The sequence below is a fragment of the Rhinopithecus roxellana genome, chromosome 21, assembly GCF_007565055.1.
Source record: "Rhinopithecus roxellana isolate Shanxi Qingling chromosome 21, ASM756505v1, whole genome shotgun sequence".
NCBI classification, from domain to species: Eukaryota; Metazoa; Chordata; class Mammalia; order Primates; family Cercopithecidae; genus Rhinopithecus; species Rhinopithecus roxellana.
Window position 1 is genome coordinate 57,813,705 of NC_044569.1, and position 24,045 is coordinate 57,837,749.

The following is a 24,045-nucleotide window of genomic DNA, read 5'->3' on the forward strand; positions in this document are numbered from 1 at the left end:
TAGGGCTTATGCTGACACACTGATGCTAAGAGGGACTTAAATTCCCACGACGGAAGCAGCCAGAGAAGGACAAAGCGAAAGGAGAGGAGTGCAAGACACCGCCAGTTGTGGGGGCAGGGGGATTAAGCCTCTGGAGAAAGGAAGGCAAGAAATCTCTAATATGAGGAGGAACTGAGCCTCAGCAAATCTTTAGAGAAGGGAAGGCAAGAAATCTCTAACACAAGGAGAGATTGAGCCTCAGCAAACCTCTAGAGAAGGGAAGGCAAGAAATATCTGAGGAGGGACAGCCTCAGCAAACCTCTAGAGAGAGAAGGCAAAAAATCTCTAATACGAGGCATTGAGAGCCTCACACCAAACCTCCAGGATGGGAAACACCCCAAGTAAGACAAGAAATAAAAGAGATAAAGCTAGTGATGAAAATAACATTCCCTCTGGTAGTCCCTTAGGTCTCATGTTAAAATTTTGGAGGGATAGTGAAAGGACTAAACATAAGAAAAAACAACAAATGATAAAATGTTGTTTCATTTGGACCACAGAGCTCATCCTCAAACCCTCAGCTTTCTGGCCAAAGTTTCGGTCAAATGTTTGGATTTGTCACGTTCTAATAGACTATGTCAATGACAAGAGTCCCATCTCCCAAGAGGAAACAGATTATGCCCTGTGTTGGCAGTAGGGACCCATCCTTCTTTACCTCCTAAAAGCTATAGGAAGTAAGCTAGAAATCATTTCCTCTGAGGAAAGTAAGACCTCTACCTCAAAACAATCCACCAATGCATGAGACCCACTAGACCACCTACTTCCACCAAATCCCCTACCCCAAGCGGGTGCACAGGACCCCCTTCACTCAATTCCTCCTCCGTATAACCCTGAGTCAATGTCTGCCCCAATGCCCCATGCCCTCCCTAACCACACGTCTGAGTCTACGCCTCCTCTAGGAAGGCTCTAGTGTGAGACAGAACAGTGTAAAAAGGATATTCAGAACTTCCCTTTCCCCTCTGCCTCTAAGGAATCAGCCCCAACTCTTTTCCCCTTAAGGGAAGTGCCCCTTGAAGGAGGAGGAATCAGCTTCGTAAATGCTCCCTTAACGAGCTCAGAAGTTTGAAATTTAAAAAGGAACTCAAGGCCGGGCGCGGTGGCTCAAGCCTGTAATCCCAGCACTTTGGGAAGCCGAGATGGGCGGATCACGAGGTCAGGAGATCGAGACCATCCTGGCTAACACGGTGAAACCCTGTCTCTACTAAAAAAATACAAAAAAACTAGCCGGGCGTGTTGGCGGGCGCCTGTAGTCCCAGCTACTTGGGAGGCTGAGGCAGGAGAATGGCGCAAACCCGGGTGGCGGAGCTTGCAGTGAGCTGAGATCCGGCCACTGCACTCCAGCCTGGGCGAGAGAGCGAGACTCTGTCTCAAAAAAAAAAAAAAAAAAAAAAAAAGGAACTCAAGTCATTATTAGATGACCCATGTCGGGTAGCAGATCAAATTGATCAACTCTTAGGGCCACAGCTGTATAGTTGGGAGGAGTTAATGACCATCCTGGGCATCCTCTTTTCAGGGGAAGAAAGAAGCATGATCCATAGGGCTGCTATGGTAGTCTGGGAACGTTCCTATGGCAGACCAAAAATTTCCAGCCCGAGACCCTCAATGGGACAATAACAATGAAGCTCACCAAGAGAATATGAAAGACCTCAGGGAAGTGGTAATAAAAGGAATTCGGGAATCAGTACCTCAGACCCAAAATATTTCCTGAGCGTTCAATATACAACAAAGAAAGGATGAAGGACCTATGGAATTCCTAGAGAGGCTGAAAGAGCAAATGAGACAATATGCAGGCCTAGATTTAGAAGACCCTCTTGGGCAGGGAATACTCAGGTTACATTTTGTTATAAACGGCCAGATATTGCTAAGAAATTACAAAAGATAGAGAATTGGAAAGACCGGACTCTCAAAGAGCTTTTAAGAGTAGCTCAAAAAGTGTATGTGAGAAGAGATGAAGAAAAGCAGAAACAAAAAGGAAAAATTATGTTACCCACCTTCCAACAGCGGTTCCAAAAGACAAGGCCCACAGATACTACTCTCTGTTACCTAGGGACTCCACCCTAAACAAGGCCTACAGGAAGCCAAAACTTACAAAGGGTTTAAGTCCTCACATGCTAAACCATATAAAGGACATAGAGAGACGAGACCAGGTAACCTCGGAACAGGAAGGGAGGGAGGACAAAATACATGCTTCAAATGTGGAGGAGTAGTCATTTTAAGAGAGAATGTCCTGAATGGGAGAAGGAGAAAGAAGTCATTCCATTTAAGGCCTTTGAAGAAGAATAGGGAGTCAGGAGCTGTATTCTTTTTATCTTGAATCCTACCAAGAGCCCTTAATAAATTTAGAGGTGGGACCCAAACATGAAAAGTTTATAACCCTTTTAACAGATTCAGGAGCAGCTCGCTCCTGTTTGTTTCCCTTTATCTAATGTCCCTTGCTCCTCAGAAGAACTTTTTGTCTTGGGGGTCAAAGGAGAAAGGTTTAAAGCAAGAATCTTAGAAGACACAGAGGTCAAATATAAAAACTCATCAGTCCGCGTTCCATTTCTGTTAATCCCTGAGGCAGGAACTAACCTATTAGGAAGAGATTTAATGCTAAAAGTAGGTATAGGCCTACGTGTCAGTCCAAACGGATTTCTCACCTCATTAAATCTACTTACCACTGCAAATGAAAAATATATTCATCCTGATGTATGCATGAGAGAAGGAAATCGAGGAAGACTTCAAGCCGCTCCAATACATATAAAGTTAAAATCCCCAGAGGAAATAGTAAGAAGAAAGCAATATCCCACTCCCCTAGAGGGCAGGATAGGCCTAAAACCTGTAGTCGAAGGTCTCATTCAAGATAAGCTCCTTGAACCTTGTATGTCTCCTTATAACACTCCAATATAGCCTGTAAAGAAATCAGACGGGTCATACTGACTAGTGCAAAGCCCCAGAGCTATTAACCAAATAGTCCAGACTACCCACTCTGTTGTTCCCAACCCTTAGACTATACTTAGCAAAATACCATATGACCATCAATGGCTTACAGAGATAGACTTAAAAGACACCTTCTGGGCATGCCCCTTGGCTGAGGACAGCAGGGACATATTTGCTTTCAAATGGGAAGATCCTCATTCTGGGCAAAAGCAATAATACCAATGGACAGTCCTTGCCCCAAGGGTTTACAGATTCACCTAACCTCTTTGGTCAAGTCCTAGAACAGATTCGAGAACAAATTTGTACCCCAAAACACATATGCTTACTCCAATACGTGGATGACCTGCTTATATCTGGTGAAGCTATAGAACAGGTGGCTGTCTTCTCCACACACTTTCTTAACTACTTACAAGGGAAGGGGTTACGAGTTTCAAAAGGAAGGCTCCAATCTGTGGAACCCAAGGTTAAATATTTAGGACACTTAATAAGTAAAGGCAAGTCAAAGATAAGGTCCGAACAGGTCGAAGGAATCACGTCCTTACCTTTGCCTAAAACCAAGCAAGAGCTCAGAAAATTTTTGGGATTAGTTGGGTATTGCTGACCATGGATTAATATGCCCTAAAGATGAAACCCTTATACCTGAAGCTCACCCAGGAAAAGCCTGACCTTCTCCTATGGACTTCTGATGAAATCCACCAGGTTGAGGAGCTAAAACACCTACTCATCACTGCCACTGTCTTAGCCCTTCCTTCCCTAGAAAAACCATTTCACCTTTTCATTAACACAAACAAGGGGACAGCTTTAGGGGTGCTTACTCAAGAGCATGGGGGCCACTGACAACCTGTGGCCTTTCTATCAAAAGTTTTAGACCCAGTAACCTGTGGGTGGCCCAAATGTATTCAATTGATCACGGCTACCGTCTTGTTAACTAAAGAAAGCAGGAAGCTAACCTTTGGGGGAAACTTGGTGCTGACCACACCCCATCAGGTTAGGACAATCTTAAAAGGCAGGAAGATGGCTCACCGACTCAAGGATTTTAAAGTATGATGCTATCTTACTAGAAATAGATGACTTAATATTAACCACTGATAATTCACTTAACCCAGCAGGTTTCCTGACAGGGAACCCAAATCTAAAAGGACCTGAGCATAAATGTTTAGATTTAATTGATTATCACACAAAAGTCAAGGCCGATTTAAGAGAGACCCTTTTCAAAATAGGACATCTATTCATAGATGGCCCCTCTAGGGTAACTGGGGGACAAAGGCATAACCGGTATGCGGTGGTTGATGGAGAAGTTCTTGCAGAAGTAGAGTCAGGAAGATTGCCCAATAACTGGTCGGAGCAAACATGTGAGCCGTTTGCATTAAATCAGGCTTTAAAACATTTACAAAACCAAGAAGGGACTATTTATACTGATTCTAAATATGTCTTCAGGGTAGCCCATACCTTTGGAAAAATTTGGACTCAACAAGGTCTCATTAATAGCAAAGACCAAGACCTTGCCCACAAAGAATTAATCACCCAGGCATTAGATAACCTTCAGTTGCCAGAAGAAATAGCTATTGTCCATGTTCCAGGACACCAGAAAAATCTTTCTTTTGAAAGCCAAGGGAATAACCTTCAGACCAAATAGCCAAACAAGCTGCCGTTTCCTCTGAAACGCCTGTTTTTCACCTCACTCCTTGCCTTTCTCCCCCTACTGCCATTCCCATCTTCTCCCCTGCTGAAAAGGAGACATTAATAAAAATAGGAGCCAAGGAAAACTTAGAAGGGAAATGGGTGTTACCAGATCAAAGAGAAATGCTATCTAAATCTCTCATGAGGGAGGTTTTATCTCAGTTGCATCAGGGAACCCATTGGGGACCTCAAGCTATGCATGATGCAGTTCTTGGAGTCTATGGATGTACAGGAATTTAGCAAAACAAGTAACAGATAATTGTCTAATATGCAAAAAAACTAATAAGCAAACCCTAAGAAAACCCCTCAGAGGAAGAAACCCTGGTTTAGGGCCATTCCAAAGCATCCAAATAGATTACACCGAAATGCCCCCAATAGGTCACCTGAAGTATCTACTAGTAATACTGGATCACCTTACTCACTGGGTAGAAGCTATTCCCTTTTCAAGTGCAGCTATCAGTAATGTAGTTAAGGCATTAATCAAAAATATTATACCTAGGTTTGGATTACTAGAAAATATTGATTCAGATAATAGAACCCATTTGACTGCATATGTCATTAACAAGCTAGCCCAGGTATTAGAAAAAAGATGGGAATACCATACCCCTTGGCACTCATCTTCATTAGGAAAAGTAGAAAGAATAAACCAAACCCTAAAAAGCCACCTAACCAAATTAACCTTAGAGACTCGACTACCACGGACCAAATGCCTTCTTATTGCCTTACTGAGGGTCCAAATTGCCCCTCAGAAAGATACTGGCTTATCTTCTTATGAAATGCTATATGGGTTGCCTTATTTACACTCCACTGCTGACATTCCTACGTTTGAAACTAAAGGTCCGTTTTTCAGGAGCTATATACTTGGTCTGTCTTCCACTTTCTCCTCCCTCAAAACTAAAGGCCTTTTGCAGAGATGCCACCCTTGGAGTTCCCAGGATGTCAGCGTCAGCCTGAGGATCACGTTCTCATCAAAAGCTGGAAGGAAGGAAAACACGAACCAGCTTGGGAAGGACCCTATCTAGTGCTAACTACAGAAACCACTGTCTGCATGGCCAAAAGGGGATGGACACACCACATGTGAGTGAAAGGAGTGGCTTCCACGGCCAGAGAAAAATGAGCTGTCACCCCAGGGCCCACCCCCACCAAATTAACTCTAAAAAGGGCTTAATATTATTTTCCCTTTTCTTTCCAACAGAAGGTTACCTTGTCATCTACGTGACTCAAACTAACCATCCCTTAATCCTTCAGTTCGACCCTCATTCAGTCATCTCATGTGGAGATGAACGAGCTCAAAGGCAGCTATCAAACGTAGATAAGTATCTATGTCCATACTGTAGTGAGTCAACAAAGTATAAATATGGATCCTTAAAAAGTTCCTGTGGTGACTGGACAAATGTTTGGTGGACCATCCAATATGGAGGATGGACAGCCAGGCCCCCTTCTTCAAACAAGTTGCAAGGACTGAAACAGAAACTCCAACTTATTCATGGTCCCACCCCACCAAATTGTAAGTCACTGCAGTGTAACCCCTTATTGCTAATTATAGATAATCCCCAAACAGTGGCCCAAGAACCCTCCATATTCGAATGGTATGGGTTAGGAGCACATGTTACAGGACAGGACCCTGTAGGAATCTTCTCTCTAAGGCTGGCTAGACCATCAGTTAAAAACAATAAAGAAATCCAGACCCAGAGTCCGGAGAATGTATGGGACCTAACACTTTCCCCAAACATATCATGCCCAGCATTCTCCTCCCATCTCCAGAACCACCCAACTAAGGTAACGGCTGTGAAGGTAAAAGACTTAAGGCAGACTATAGCTCTAGAGACGGGATACAAAGACGCAAATACCTGGCTGAAATGGATTAAATATTCCATCCGCACTCTAAACAAAAGAGATTGTTATGCTTGTGCGCACTGCAGGCCAGAGGCCCAGATCATCCCCTTTCCACTCAGATGGTCCTATAGCCGACCAGGCATGAACTGTAAGGTAGCTCTCTTCCAATGCCCCACAGCCTGGGGTAATGAATTATGCTGAGCTCTCTCTCGGCTATTCCCTGAAGTTCGGCACCCTATGGGTCAGCCCCTGAGGGCCATTCAGCTTCTGTCTCCCCATGTCAATTTTACCTCATGTCTCTCACAACAAGGGGAAAACTTAGCATTTCTTGGAGACCTAAAGAGATGCAGTGAGCTTAAGCCATTCTGAGAGCTGACCCATCAGTCTGCCCTGATCCATCCCCAAGTGGATGTATGGTGGTATTGCGGCAGACCATTACTGGATACTCTGCCAAGTAACTAGAGTGGCACTTGTGCTCTGATCCAATTGGCCATCCCGTTCACCCTAGAATTTCATCAACCAAAAAGGATAAAGACAAAGCATCATAAAACAAGAAATGGCCCTCATGGGTCCTTTGAGCCTCATGCTAATATAGATGCCACATGAGTCCCGAGAGGAGTGCCAGATGAATTTAAGGTGCAAAATCAGATAGTGCAGGGTTTGAGTCCATACTATTCTGGTGGTTAACTGTAAATAAAAATGTAGATTAGATAAATTACATCTATTACAACCAGCAACGATTTGTTAACTATACTAGAGATACTATTAAAGGGATAGCTAAACACCAGCCAAATGGCTTGGGAAAATAGAATAGCATTAGACATGACACTAGCAGAGAAAGGTGGAGTTTGCGTCATCATTGGAACTCAATGTTGTGCTTTTATACCTAATAACACTGCTCCCGATGGAACCATAACAAAAGCATTACAAGGTCTTACTGCTTTATCCAATGAACTAGCTAAAAATTCAGGAATAAACGATCCCTTCACTCATTTTTTTTTTTTTTTTTGGGGTGATGGAGTCTTGCTCTGTTGCCCAGCCTGGAGTGCAGCGGTGCTATCTCGGTTCACTGCAAGCTGTGCCTTCCGGGTTCACGCCATTCTCCTGCCTCAGCCTCCCAAGTAGCTGGGACTACAGGCGACTGCCACCAAGCCCAGTTAATTTTTTTTCTGTATTTTTAGTAGAGCGGGGTTTCACCATGTTAGCCAGGATGGTCTCGATCTCCTGACCTCGTGATCTGCCTGCCCTGGCCTCCCAAAGTGCTGGGATTACAGGCGTGAACCACAGCGCCCGGCCCCCTTCACTAATTTAATGGAAAAATGGTTCGGCAAATGGAAAGGACTTATGTCCTCAATCCTTACTTCTCTTGCCATTGTAATAGGTGTGCTTATTCTTGTAGGATGTTATATCATACCCTGTGCCCAAAGCCTAGCACAAAGGCTTATTGAAACAACTCTCACTAAAACCTTTTTCAATCCCCCCACCACCTTATTCAGATAAGCTCTTACTTTTAGAAATCCAGACAGAACAAGAGAGTCAAGAAATGTTAAAAATATTTGAAGAGGAAGAAATATAAAAATCAAAAGAAGGGAACTGTCAAGTATGGTAAGTTGCTCTTCAAAGGTTTAATTTGTGACTTCCTTTTTCTTTGTTCTCGAGATCAACTTCCTTGTCTCTTCTCCTAAACTATCTGCTCTGTTAACAACTTCTCCCACCAGTCCCAATCTGTAACTGACATCTCTTCCTTATTTGGAAAGCATCCTCTTCACTCCTGGCTACCCATCCTGTAAACTGCCCCTACCGCCGAAACAGCTCTCCCCATCAGAACTACCCTTCCCACACATGCGGGAACATGCCTTGTACTGTAACAAACAGCCTCTCCCTTCCCACCTAATTAGCCATATTCAATTTTAAACAGTAGCCAATCGGGTCAGTGTAGATTGTGCGGTCTGACTCCAGCTAATGGGGACAGGACACAGAACCAGGGATTAACCGTGTTAGGGATAAAAACCCCTTCCCTCCTTTGTTTGGTGTGCTCTCGCAGTGGCCAGAAGTGCAAGCAGCACCCTTTTGCAGAAGTAAATTTGCCTTGCTGAGAAATCCTTTGTTTGAGTGCTCATTTTCCTTGTAACTCCGAGTTCTTGTTTCTAAGAAGCATAATAAAATAACTGCTTTCACCACTATGTTTTGGAAAGTATATTATATAGCAACAGTAAATGAAATAATGCCACAATTTCATGAATTTTGGCATAATCTTATCAATTCCAAATATTATATTCAGATTCATTTTTAATTACTACATGAGTAGGCTACTAGTATGATATAATAGTTATGACTGCTCTAAATCTATGGATCCTTTTTTCCTCTTTATAAATTTTTAAACTTAACTAGACCAGAATGTAACAGTCCTATATCCTAGCCTTACCCCTACTGGTTACTATCAAAGTTATTTAGGAAATTTACAAGTCTCTCTACTCCTCATTTCAAATGGGAGTAACACTTTTCTCATCTGCCTTAAGATTGTTTTGTGGACTCAATGCAGTAACATGTGAACGCATTCTGAAAACAGTTAAGATACTACACATGTAATATATTTTCACTTCTGGAAGTCCTCATCAAAAGTCTATGCTTTTTAAAAGATACCAAAATTTCAGAAAAAAACAAGCAGTTCAACAGATATATTTGTTACCTATTTCGTAACAATGACTTTATCTTGATAAGACATTTAGGTCAAAAATTAATATTTTAATGCGCCTAAATGTTAAATATACTTAATATAAAACCTGCCAAGTCATCCCCCACTATCACCCCCTGCAAGTAATATATTGACACCTTTTAATAAACTGGTTTATATTTCAGTAAAAATGCTTCCTAGGCTAGGTGCAGTGGGTCACTCCTGTAATCCCAGCACTTTGGAAGGTCAAGGTGGGAGGATCACCTGAGGTCAGGAGTTTGGACCAGCCTGGCCAACATGGCGAAACCCCATCTCTACCAAAAATACAAAATTAGCCATATATGGCGGCCCATGCCTGTAAGCCCAGCTACTCAGGAGACTGAGGTAGCAGAATCACTACAACCCGGGAGGTGGAGTTTGCAGTGAGCCGAGATCACACCACCGCACTCCAGCCTGGGTGACCAGAGCAAGATTCCATCTATAAAAAACAAAAACAAAAACAAGAATGCTTCCTAGCAGTTACTGCCCAGGTTAACAGGGGCTCATAATATGGCTAACACAGGGAAAAGATAAACCAAGAGGTTTTATAGGTAGCTTTGTGGATTAAAATGGCTCAGTCTAGCCAATCTAACAGTAAAATAATTCATAAAGTAACAATGAACGAATCAGTTTAATTACTCTGCATTTCCTAAGATCCTGAGCTATCTGGTTCTCATCACCTACCAGCTACTGTATCATCACCAACAAAAGAATGTCTTCTACCACCAGCAATGCTGCACTAAAATAAAAGGGGGTAGGGTAGGAGCAGGACTTCTAAAACTCAACAACTGAAAACAACTCAGTTTAAAAAGGGACAAAGGACTTGGACAGACATTTCTCCAAGTACATACAAATGGCAAATATGCACATGAAAACATGCTCAACATCACTAATCATTAGAGAAATGCAAATCAAAACTACAATGCAATGCCACCTCACACCCATTAGGATGGCCACTATCAAAAAAAAAAAAAAAATAAGTGCTGATGAGGACAGGGAGAAAATGGAACCCCTGTGCACTGCTGGTGGGGAATGTAAAATGGTGCAGCTGCTGTGGAAAACCCAGTTTAGTGGTTCCTCAAATAATTAAAAATAGAATTACCATATGATCACGTATCCCACTTCTGGGTGTATACTCATAAGAATTAAAAAACAGAATCTTGAAGAGATGTTTGTATACCCACAGTCATAGCAGTATCATTCACAATACCTAAATTGTGGAAGCAAGTCAAGTGTCCATTTGAGAATAAATGAATAAAACATAGTATACACATACAATAGAATATTACTATGCCTTAAAAAGGAAAAAAAAAAAATCTGACATGTTATAACATGGACAAACCTTGAGGACATTACGTTTAGAGAAATAAGCCAGTCAGAAGAAGACAAATAATATGACATGTAAATCAAATAATAAGAGATATAAGTATGATTCTACTTATATGAGAAATCTAGAGTAGTCAGAATCTTAGAAAGCAGGATGGTGGTTGCCAGGAGCTGGGGAAGAGGGAATAGTGAATTACTGTTAAATGGGTATAGAGTTTCAGTTTTGCAAGATGAAAAGGGTTCTAGAGATAGACGGCAGGGATGGTTGCACAATATTAATATATTTCATGCCACTGGATTTTAAAATGGTCAAGACAGTATGTACTTTACCACAGTAAACAAAAAATTGGGAATGGGCACGGTGGTTCATGCCTATAATCCCAGCACTTTGGAAGGCTGAGAAGGGATGATCACTTGAGCGCAGGAGTTCAAGACCAGCCTAGGGAACACGGCAAGACCTGGTCTCTACAAAAAAAAAAAAACGTAAAAATTAGCTGGGTATGGTGGTGCACACCTGTGGTCCCAGCTGCTTGGGAGGATCACTTCAGCACAGGTTAGGCTAGAGTGAACTGTGATCTCACAACTGTACCCTGCCTGGGTGAGAGACAGAGAGACCCTGTCTCAACAAAACAAAACAAAACAAAACAAAACGAAACAAAACAAAACAAAACAACTGGGCAGGGCAGGGCACAGTGACACACACCTACAGTGACACACACCTATAGTCCCAGCTACTCAGGAGGCTGAGGCAGGAGGTTCACTTGAGGCCAAGAGTTTAAGGATGCAGTGCACAATAATCATGCCTGTGAATAACCACTGCACTCCAGCCTGGGCAATATAGTGAGACCCCCATCTACCAAAAAAGTAAAAAATAATTTTTAAAACTTGGGACAAAAAATTTAAATTTGTTTAAAAATAAAGAGGGGCTGACCCTCAAATATGTAGAAATAAAAATACACACACAAAAAGAACATTATCATACAGTTGTAACAGAAGAAATATATAAAGTCAATATAGGCTCTCTTCTATATTAGCAAACTAGCTCATTTTTGATAACATGTTTCTTAACATGTTGGAACCAACAGGCACACACAATGCTTTCAAGAAACACTTTACAACTGCATCTATATAGCAATATTCAACTGTTTACACAGTTTTCACTGAACACTGCTTTAAATTATAATACCATTATATACACCAAAGTTTTTCGAATTTAACCAGATTTAAATAGAACACAGCAAACCTTAGTTATGTGTAGGTGATTTATCTATACAGAAATTATCATTTTATTAATAATCACCAGTGATGCTTCCTCTCCATTTTTACTACCACCACCCTATCGAAAGCCTATTATAACCTTCTACAAATGAAACAGCAGCCCCAACTCCTGCCAGTCTCCCATCAGTGAGGAGTTAGTCCACCTTATCACTTTCAACCCCCTTCCTCTGCCCAAAAATACTTACCAGTCTCCGATCTCTGAGCGACCCCAGGCTCTTTCCTAGCAAAGCTACATTTCCTCAAGCCCCCTCCAGGGCTTACGCGGTTCAAACGGCTTACTTTACCTGTGGGTGTGTACCACTTTATTTTCTATTTTATTCTGATTAAATAATTAAATCTGATTAAATTAGAAAAATTTTGATGTAATGGGATAATAATTTAAAGCAGTGTCGTGAAAACTGTATTTGTAAACAATTGAATATTGCTATATAGATGCAATTGTATTTTATTCTATTTATTTCTAAAATAAACCATTTTATTTTCTACTTCTGTGACCACTCACAGTTCTCCCCTTTCTTGGCATTTCTTCTCCTATAAATTCTGCCAATCCAAAGTAGGTGCATTCATCCTTCAAAGCTCCCTCAAGTCTCACTACAAGCAGCCTTGACTGAATTCCCCATTCATTAGGCCAATGCAGTAACTGACCTTTAGATGTACAACTGATAGTGCTTTATCATGCAAACACATATCTACTTGCTACTTATTTTGAATGTGAACATTATCTCCCTAACTGGGTAACAAACACCTTAAAGCCTATCTCACACTTCTGGCTTCTCCACAATTAAGACTACATAGCTGCTGGGCACGGTGGCTCACGCCTGTAATTCCAACACTTTGGGAGGTCAAGGCGGGCGGATCATGAGGTCAAGAGATCGAGACTAGCCTGGCCAACATGGTGAAACCCTGTCTCTACTAAGAAGACAAAAATTAGCTGGGCTTGGTGGCACATGCCTGTAATCCCAGCTACTTGGGAGGCTGAGGCAGGATAATCGCTTGAACAGAGAAGGCGGAGGTTGCAGTGAGCCAAGATCCCACCATTGCACTCCAGCCTGGGCGACAGAACGAGACTCTGTCTCAGTGGAGAGGGGAAAGGCTACACAGCCATATCCAAATTAAGTCCTTATTATATACTTGTTACCTGAGTTAATAAAAATAATATATAAATTAGAATATTCTATTTTAATAGCTTTAACATTAATGTGCATATCATTTGAATGCTGTTTAATCATATCCAGAAGCTTAATGAGTGTGTCCTAATGTTCTTCAGAAATTTAAGGATAAAAACAGATTGATCCTAATTAATTTTTCACCTTTCAAATTAGCAAAAATTAAAAGACCAACAATTCAATGCTGATGAGGGTATAGGGAAAACTACCTCCACACACACAAATGGAGTACAAATTGGTGCAATGCTGTGGAAGCTACTGTCGAATTTCTCTCTAACGGTGAATATCAAAATATTAAATATTCATATTTTGACCCAACAACTTCACATCCGGGCATTTATCCTTTGTATATATGTGTACAAGTATTCAGAAACATACGCAAAAGTTGTTCATAGCTGCAATGACTGTAAAACTGCAAGAACAATGCCTGATACATGCTATACACAAAAACACTTCTGAATGAATAATTTAAACAGTGAAAGCCATTGAAGATGTACATCAAAAGAGTACTGGGTAAGTTATGGTACATTTATAAGATAATACAACTACTACAATAAATCTGCTGTAATAAATTTTCAGGAAATTCTGTTAAGAAAGATTGTCATGGTGCAAAACTCTAGGGAATACTATTCACAGATACTACAAACAGAACAGTGTCCCCACTCCCTCAACCAGACTCTGTGCAGTTGGAAAAGGTTTTAAAATGAAAGAGAAGAGACCAGCCTGGCCAACATGGTGAAACTCTGTCTCTACTAAAAATACAAAAATTAGCCAGGTGTGGTGGCACATGCCTGTAATCCCAGCTACTCGGGAGGCGGAGGCAGAAGAATCGCTTGAACCCGGGAGGCAGAGGTTGCAGTGAGTTGAGACCGTGCCATTACACTTCAGCCTGGGCAACAAGAGCAAATCTCTGTCTCAAAAAAAAAAAAAAAAAACCAAAAACCTTAAAAAATTGAAGAGGAAAACAAGACTGCCCATGAGAGCACATGAGGACAGTTATTTAAGGAAAGAAAATGGAAATTTTTGCTAGTTTGTTTTTAGATTAGGGCATTATCCATTTTGTTAACAGTAGAACCTTAGCTACAGAGTACTTTGTTTAATATTATTGTATATACTCATGTTTTCAAGATACCACAATTTTTCACTTCAAGTGATAAAAAATTTTTTATATCAATCCTTTTGAATAGAAATAATCCCAAGCTGCAAAACTATATACTAATGTATCTTCTTAAATAGAATATACTCACTATGGGCCACGGGCAGTGGCTCATGCCAGTAATCCCAGCAGTCTGGGAGGCTGAGGCGGGTAGATCATGAGGTCAGGAGCTCGAGATGAGTCTGGCCAACATAGTGAAACCCTGTCTCCACTAAAAATACAAAAAAAATAGCTGGGCATGGTGGCGGGTGCCTGTAATCCCAGCAGACTTGAGAGGCTGAGGTAAGGAGAATTGCTTGAACTTGGGAGGCGGAGGTTGCAGCGAGCCAAAATCAAGCCACTGCACTCCAGCCCAGGTGACAGTGCAACACTCCATCTCCAAAAAAAAAAAAAAAAAAGTACATAGTCATTATGGTTTTTTGACATAGGGCTACTGGTTTCAAAATCCCAAGAAGTTCTGTAATGACATTTTTGACCTCATGTCTATTTTTCCTGCCATAGGTCTTCCAGTCTCTCCCTTGTTGTTAACTAATTTCTACTCAACAATATGTTGATGGCTTAGAAATCATTTAATCAACTGTCTATAAATTAAAATACACAGCCTTGCCTTAGAACATTAGGAATATGTGGTCTGATACATAGATATGATTGTATCTCTTTTGACTTCTGACGATTTTTAATTCTCAGTTCCCAAAAGTAAACAAGTTTCTCCATAGCATTATTCTAAATATGTGATTTTCACTAAACTTTTATTTTTCTAAGTAGTTTCTTTTTTTTTTTTTTGAGACGGAGTCGCGCTCTGTCGCCCAGGCTGGAGTGCAGTGGCCGGATCTCAGCTCACTGCAAACTCTGCCTCCCGGGTTCACGCCATTCTCCTGCCTCAGCCTCCCGAGTAGCTGGGACTACAGGCGCCCGCCACCTCGTCCGGCTAGTTTTTTTGTATTTTTTAGTACAGACGGGGTTTCACTGTGTTAGCCAGGATAGTCTCGATCTCCTGACCTCGTGATCCGCCCGTCTCGGCCTCCCAAAGTGCTGGGGGTTACAAGCTTGAGCCACCGCGCCCGGCCAATTTTTCTAAGTAGTTTCATCATAAAACCTAACCATTCAAAAAGTAACCAACTTCTGAATGCAATGCCATTGCCCTAGATGCTGTGGCTCTAAAAATATTCAATTAAAGGTCATCATGAGAAATGATTAAATTTTTTCCACTTTTATTTGGTAAACTATATGGTATTTTACTGACATTTTAACTTTCTACCTAAAGTCTATGAGATAATTTATTATATCCAATTGTTTCATCAATCTGACATCTTAAGATTATACCTTATGAAAATCACTTTTTTTTCTCTTTTGGGAAGACAAGATAAGAAAATGTTTATAAAGACAGTGATAGGGGACGGGCGCGGTGACTCACAACTGTAATAATCCCAGCACTTTGGGAGGTCGAGGCGGGTGCATTATGAGGTCAGGAGATCGAGACCAACCTGGCTAACATGGTGAAACCCCGTCTCTACTAAAAATACAAAAAATTAGCTGGGCATGGTGGCGGGCGCCTGTAGTCCCAGTTACTTGGGAGGCTGAGGCAGGAGAATGGCGTGAACCTGCGAGGCGGAGCTTGCGGTGAGCCGAGATCGTGCCACTGCACTCCAGCCTGGGCAGCAGAGTGAGACTCCATCTCAAAAAAAAAAAAAAAAACAGTGATAGGTAGGATTCCTGAAAAACATTATTAGTTTTTAGTAAAAGGGTAGAAAGTGTATAAGCCATGAGGCTATGTGTATTTCTGGCATTCTAGCTGAAGCTATAAGCAAAATGCAGGGAGTTTAGTTACTCTTCAAAACAAAATATCTCTGGCATTATTTTATCTAAGCCAAATGAGATAGTTTTGAACACCAAACATGAAAAGTTTTATTTTAGTAAATTTATAATGAGCATACTATTTAATTTTACTGAGGTTAATAAAAGAGAAATTCTGTGATGAACAGAGCAAAGTAAGAAAATTTCTATTTCTATTTGTGAACAAAGTAGGAAGGCAAGGAAAGAGAAAAGGACAAGGCCTCTCCCATGTCTCCCTCTTGGAGTACCACTGAGCAAAAGCCTACTACAAGCATCTTCACTTACTTAGTCCTCAGTCTTCTGTCCATATCTCTAAAACACATTCCACTGTAACCACTACCCTGCAGACCCTCTTATCCTCTCTGTCCTGTGCTTAGCCATATTCCTGAGGAGCCTCATGAAGTAGGGCTACTTAAGCATATCACTAGTCTGAATCTTTCTCAGAATAATAGAAAGTAATAAATTTGCTAGTCCTTCAACATAAATAAGGAAAAACAATTTTTTTAAGTAATAAATTTACAATTAACTGCTGGGGCAGAACATATAAATGAGCCACAACATTGTGCATGATACTGTCCAATACCATGATAAAGGAGGAATTACAAAACAAATTAGGGAAATATTTTAACTAGATAAATCAACTCTTTAAAAACAAGGCTAAAGATGAAAGTAGAATCATAAAAGACAGACAACTGGGTAATAAGCATTTAAAATACTTGCTCTTGTTGGCCAGGTATGGTGGCTCATGCCTGTAATTCCAGTACTTTGGGAGGCCAAGGCGGGTAGATCACCTGAGGTCAAGAGTTCAAGACCAGTCTGGCCAACATGGTGAAACCCCATCTCTACTAAAAATACAAAATTAATTGGGTGTGGTGGCATGTGCCTGCAGCCTCAGCTACTCAGGAGACTGAGCAGGAGAACTGCTTGAACCTGGGAAGTGGAGGCTGCAGTGAGCTGAGACGGCACCAATGCCCTTCAGCCTGGGCGACAGAACAAGACTTTGTCTCAAAAAAAAAAAAAAACAAAACAAGTAAGATAATATAGAATAAAATACTTGCTCCTGCTACTAATTTTAAAAATAAAAATTTAAGCAAGATACAAGTTTTCATCTAAAAATCACAAAGATCTGTTTTTAATAGCACCCAATAAAGGCAAAAAGTAACGAGATATGACAGGCATTCTCTCACTTTGCTTGTGGAATTTAAACTGGCACTAAAATAATTTGGCAATATGTTTTCAAGAGTCTAAAATGTTCTTATTACTTGATCCAATCATTCTACTCAGAGGACTTTGTACAAATAATAAAATGTGAACAAACACTCAATCCTTATTTCAAAGTGAATGTAATAAAGAGATAAAATGCAATACTCCACTTGCTTGGATCACCAGTTTTACTCACACAAATAAAGCAAAAAGCAAAAAACTGAAAAAAAAAAAAAAATAGCCACCTTGCCTGCCCCTAGTCAGGCCACACTAACCCATTTACTAGCTCTACCCCTTACAACCTTCTGACTTAACCAAGACAGACTGCAGTACAATCCTGTAAGACAGGGAAAAAGCACACTGATACGTTTAAGAGTTTTCACATGACTGAAAATAAAAAGGGTTTTCCCAAGAAAGAAAGTAATCTTCCAGATTGACTATGAAATATTACTTCTCCATTTATTTCATAAAGAAATCCAAATATATCTGTAAACAATTTCATTAGGCAGTAAGAATTATAACACAGCAAAGTAAAAATTTATTAGTCACATTGTAGGCAAATTGATGGGCATTAAACAAAAGCTAAAAAAATACATGTCAAACTCCCTGTGCCACTTTAGAAATAAAATTAAATATGGCCGGGCGTGGTGGCTCAAGCCTGTAATCCCAGCACTTTGGGAGGCGGAGACGGGCGGATCGAGGTCAGGAGATGGAGACTATCCTGGCTAACACGGTGAAATCGTCTCTACTAAAAAATACAAAAAACTAGCTGGGCGAGGTGGCGGGCACCTGTAGTCCCAGCTACACGGGAGGCTGAGGCAGGAGAATGGCGAACACCTAGGAGGCAGGGCTTGCAGTGAGCTAAGATCTGGCCACTGCACTCCAGCCTGGGCGAAAGAGCCAGACTCTGTCTCAAAAAAAAAAAAAAGGGAATAAAATTAAATATAAAAAGTTTATTTCTTAGAAAATCAGTTTAAAAGCTACATTAAATGGAAAATAAATCCCCTAAAAAATATTAAAAGTATCAAAACACAAAATCAGGATCAATAAATAAGACTTGTGTCTATTCCCATTCACACAGAAGCAATCTGAGTTCTACACCGTAAGAATGCTTGAGGTAAGTTCTAGCCAGAGCAACTAAGCAAGAAAAAGAAATAAAAGGCATACAAACAGAAAAGAAAGAAGCAAAATTATTCCTGTTCACAGATGGTAGGCTCTTATACACAGTAAACCTTAAAGATTCCACACAAAAAACATATTAGAATAAATGAATTCAGTAAAGTAGCAGAATACAAAGTCAACATGCAAAAATCAATTGCATTTTTATAAACTAATAATAAATAAGATGAAAAAGAAATTATGCAGTTTTTACAATAGAATCAAAAAGATAAAATATTTCAAAATTAACAAAGAAAATGAAAACCTGTACAATAAAAACTACAAAACATTGCTTAAAGATATTAAAGAACACATAAATAAATAGAAACACAGCTCATTTTCATGTACTGGAAGACTTAATTTTTTTTTCCCCATCAGTCTGTGTGGGAAAAGAAAGACTTAATATTGTTAAGATATCAGTACCACCCAAACCAATTAACAGATTCACTGCAATTCCTCAGAAATAGAAAAACTCATTCTAAAATTCATGTGGAATCTCAAGGGTCCCAAACAACCAAAACAATCTTACAAAACAATTAAAGCTGGAGAATTCACTCTTCCTGATTCCAAGACATATCACATAGCTACGGTAATCAAAACTGTGGTACTGGCATAAAGACAGACATCTAGACCAGTGGAATAAATCAACAGTCCAAAACCTTTTTGGCACCAGGACCAGTTTCATGGCAGACAATTTTCCCACAGACCAGGGAAATGGTTTCTGGATGAAACTGTTTCACCTCAGATCATAAGGCATTAGATTCTCATAAGGAGCATGCAATCTAGATCCCTTACACAAACAGTTCACGATAGGGTTCCTGCACCTATGAGAATCTAATGCCGCTGCTGATCTGACAGGAGGTGGAGCTCAGGCTGTAATGCTCGTTCTCTTGCTGTTCACCTCCTGCTGTGCAACCTGGTTTCTAACAGGCTGTGGACTGGTGCCAGTCGATGGCCTGAGGGTTGGGGACCTTGGAACAGCTAACCTGGAAATAAAACTTCACATACACAAATACTTTTTGACAAGTGAGGGAAAGGACAGGCTTTTCAACAAATGGTGGGGAAAAACTGGATATCCACAAACAAAAGAACAAAGCTGGACACTCACCTAATACCATATACAAAAATTAACTCAAAAGAGATCAGGCTTAAATGTAAGACCTAAAACTATAAAACTCTTAAGAGGAAAACACAGGGCAAAACCTTCACAGCATGAAGTTTAGCAATGATTTCTTGGATATGACACCAAAGGCATTGGAAACAACAATAAAAAATCAACAAATTGGAATTTCATGAAAAAATTTTAAGTTGTACATCAAAAGACACTATCAACAGAGTAAAAACAGCAAGCCACAGAATGGGAGAAAATATTTGCAAATTCATATATCTGATAAGGGATTATATCCATAATATATAGAGAACTCCTAAAACTCAACAATAATAAAACAAACCAATTCAAAAATGGGCAAGAGACTTGGCTATACATTCCTGAAAGATACATAAATGGCCAAAAAGCACATGAAAATGTACAACATCACCATCATTACAGAAATGCAAATCAAAGCTGCAATAAGATACCACCTGACACTCATTAGACACTTCATTAGAATGGCCACTATTTAAAAAAAAAAAAAAGGGGAAAATAAAAGTGTTGTTAAGGATGTGGAGAAATTGGAACCCTTGTGCACTGTTGAAGAGAATGTAAAATGGTGCAGCTGCCATGGAAAACAGTACAGTGATACCTGAAAATGCTAACAACAGAATGACCATGTTATCCAGCAATTCCACTTGTGAGTATACAGCCAGAAGAATTGAAAAGCAGGGTCTCAAAGAGATACTTGTATACCCATGTCCACAGAATTATTCACAATAGCTAAGATGTGGAAGCAACCCAAGTGTCCATCAATGGATTAGCAAAATGTGGTATCCTATAACACGGAAATATAGAAGTAAAACCAGAAGAAACGGCTAAAATAATTAAGGTTGTTGCCTCTTGAAAGTGAGACTGAGGGGTGCAGTGAGTAAAAGATTACTATTTTTCTTTAAAAGTGTATACTATTGTATTATTTAGCCTTTAAAGGGCAGAAAATTCTAACATAAACTACAGCATGTTAGAACCTTGAAGACATTAAGTTTAGTGAAATAAGCCAGTCACAAGAGAAATACTGTATGATTCCAATGATATGAGGTACTTGGAATAGTCAAAATCACAGACAGTGGAAGCAGAATAGTAACTGCCAGGGGCTAGTGGGAGGGGAGGAAAGGAAAGCTATTGTTTAATGGGTACAGAGTTTCAGTTTCAGAAGATGAAAAGAGTTCTGGAGATGGATGGCAGTGATGGTTGCACAACATTACCAACATATTTAACACCACTCAACTGTACACTTCAAAATGTTGAAGATGATAGATTTTATATTATGTGTATTTTACCATAATAAAAGAATTGGAAAAGAAGAAAGCTCAAATGATATGAAATAAATTTTCTGTTAGATTTCAGTCATGGTTGCAGAATTTTTATCTCTAAATTCAAACACTGGGCATTGATGTCTCAATTTTATTATATTAACAGCACATCATTAATCAATAGTTGAAGGTCTCTCATTTCATTTACTCTCTTGTTCAGAAGAAACTGAATTCTCTAACACTTACCTAAACTCGTGGGCTTGATGAGAACATCAAGGACATCATAAAAGGGCAGATTTTTTAACTGCACATCAGGATGGACAGGAGGAATTGGGGGAGATGGCTGCTGCATCTCAAATGTGGGCTTAGTATCTTGAAGCAGCACAGAACCAACAGGAGAGGATGGTGAGTGAGGTGTAACTGAAGTGGAAGGCAAAGAGTGGATTCCAGCCACGGCCAAGTCAGGTTCTACAGGTGATGAGCTACCATCCAAACTGAAAACCGATGATTTGATTGTGGATAAATCAGAAAGTCCTTCAAGAGTTCGTGGATATCGGCGTCTATACAATTCTCGGATTTTAATCTGAACCGCAGGGCTGCAGCCACTCTTCAATAAATGCAGCGCCCTCATCAGGAGGTCATGCTTGCGTCCACTTTTATTCCGTCCAGCAAAGCCTAGTAATACTTGCAGTTCAGAAACCCTAAAACTAGAAACCATATTCTAAAAGGAAAGAAAAAAAACATAAGCCAAGTCACCCTCAAGCATACAAAAATCCTATCTAAAATATAATGTAAAATGTGATTTTTCCAGCATTCTATCAACTGGCATGTGCTAGTAACAGCATTTCACATACCACTTAGAATCATTACCATTCATAAGATAATCCCGTAAAAATTACATTCAAGTTATGGTGTTAATTATATTTTATTGTATGAGATCTTAATTTTGTAATCTATAGTCTATTGTTTTCTACTAACCACTTCATTATCTGATTATGCTCTAATGTAAACAGATATTTGCTTTATGACTATAAAATCTATCACCAATGAATATACTCATTTTCAAAACCAACCCCTCCCAATATGCAATGTAATGTAATGTTTGTTACAGAATTATCACCAATTAACCAAATAAAAAATCACAATGTTAGATGTATAACTTTTGATGCTGAGTAGTAAATCTATAAAAATCAAGTCAGAACTCTGATCCAAAATGCAATGAATTTTTTACCCCAACTCAAACATTAAGGAACAAACAACATAATGAAAATATTTTAAAATATTAAAGCTAAAAATCACATACATCTTATATAGCAGTCAGTCAAACTTCTAAAACGATTGAAATTCCCAGCTGGGTATCCAAATGACAAAAACACCTTTGAAGAGCAAGGAAATGAGCAGTCATCAATCTTAAAGAGCAACATTTCCTCCACGCTACTCTACTGGCTTGTGCTTGGGTGTAAAACAAAGGTTATAAGCAGTTTCTTTCAGCTTCATATCACACCTTCTATTTTTTCAGCAAAACTTAATGAATATTTTTAATTCCTTGCAGCCTCAGGAATCCACCTACTTAGTGATTTCCAGTCAATTCTGAACTCAGAGGCAAGTCACACTTGGGTCAGATACCACACATGCACCATCTAGCAAGAAAGAGGAAGAACACCTGGAGCTGACCAAAGCCGTCAGAAACGTACCCAGGAGACCTACCTGTGGTTTGGTGTCCCATCCCACCCTCATCACTCCTCCAACCCGGCCCGTGCTACACACTCCACAGTCACTTAGGATTCCTTTTCAACCTGTTTGTCTCATCAGTATAGTGGAAATGTGGGGCAGTTTCTCTGTACTTTTAAGTCTCAGGGACAGCCCAGAAGCAATTGTTTAAAACTCTATATGGTTTTTAAATACTTGTTGGTATAAATACTTGCTAGTTTACTAAAATGCAAACAGATTTAAATATACCAAAGTAATCCATATACACTGTCATAACTGTACTTTGTGTACTATATATGTCTCCATATTTCATATTGTACAAGTGAGAGGATATTAAATTGTAATCCTGGCAGGCCATTTTATACTCTAATTCAGTGCTGTCCAACACAAACTAATAGAAGACACACATTAAACCTTCTGGTAGTCACATTTAAAAAACTGAGGCCAGAACAGTGGCTCACACCTGTAATCCCAGTGCCTTTGGAGGACAACACAAGAGGATCACTTGAGCCCAGGAGTTTGACACCACACTGGACAACATAGTAACATCCTGTCTCTACAAAAATTTAAAAATTAGCCAGCCGTGGTGGTCAGTGTGCCTGTGGTCCGAGCCACTCAGGAGACTGAGGTGAGAGGATCACCTGAACCCAGGAATTCAAGGCTACAGTGAACTGTGATCACGCCACCATACTCCAGCCTGGGCAACATTAAGACTGTCTCAAAAATAATAATGATAATTTACATTAACACAGTTAACCCAATGTATCAAACCTATCTTTTCATCTCAACATGCAATCAATTTTTGTAATTTAAAAATAATCATTTTTTAAAGTGTCAGTGGTATAGTTTTTCATACTAAGTCTTCAATATCTGGTGTATATTTTACACTGACAATACATCTCAATTTGGATTAACCACACTTCGAGTGCTTAAGAGCCACATGTGGTCACTAGCTACCACACACTGGACAGGGCAGCTCTAAGTCATACTCTAACTAGCAACACATACCACAATGCCATGGTCACTGTATTTCAATTTGCTTTATTTCCTCCACATGCAAGATGAAGATTTTATTCATCTTACCTCTACAGTGCAGACAACAAAGAATGAAAACAAGAAAACTTTTGGCCTATCTCATAACAAACCAGTCACAGCTTACTCAACATCTCATGCATTAAATGGAAGACAACAGCTTCTTGGGAAGGGTTTACCCAAGCGAGTAATACGATGCATCTTTCCCTCAATCTTAGTAAATACTTCAACTGATTGTGGAACACTAACAATAAAAAAGGCAATCACACAGATACAATATAACTATGATTTTTTCTAACTCAGAATTCATTACTTTGCTTCACTCCTTATACTTACTGTCAGATATTCTTCATTTTAAGGGAAGCTGTTTTACAGAAATGACAAAATAAAGCACAAAGTCACCCTACCTAAGCTTGACTCTCAAAAGGAATTTCTAGGAGGTCTCATATCTCATATTTCTAGTGATAACATTATTTGACAAAGGATGTTAATGCAACTGGCTCTATCGACTACTATAAACAGACAAAAAGTAAGAGATAAGGGCTTAGACTATGAATGTGGAATCACAGAATTCTGAACAGCAGATGGAACAGTCT

The 24,045-nt window shown here is 39.8% G+C and overlaps 1 protein-coding gene across 7 annotated transcripts in view; it reads right to left on the reverse strand.

Moving 5' to 3' along the window:
* Nucleotides 1-24,045, reverse strand: part of PIAS2 (protein inhibitor of activated STAT 2) — a 106,234-nt gene that overhangs the window by 57,560 nt on the left and 24,629 nt on the right. For all 7 annotated transcript variants that reach the window (XM_030926005.1, XM_030926003.1, XM_030926002.1 and 4 more), the window contains one exon: nucleotides 20,954-21,428. In XM_030926005.1, the coding sequence (XP_030781865.1) occupies nucleotides 20,954-21,428 (475 nt within the window). The remainder of the gene's footprint in view (nucleotides 1-20,953; nucleotides 21,429-24,045) is intronic.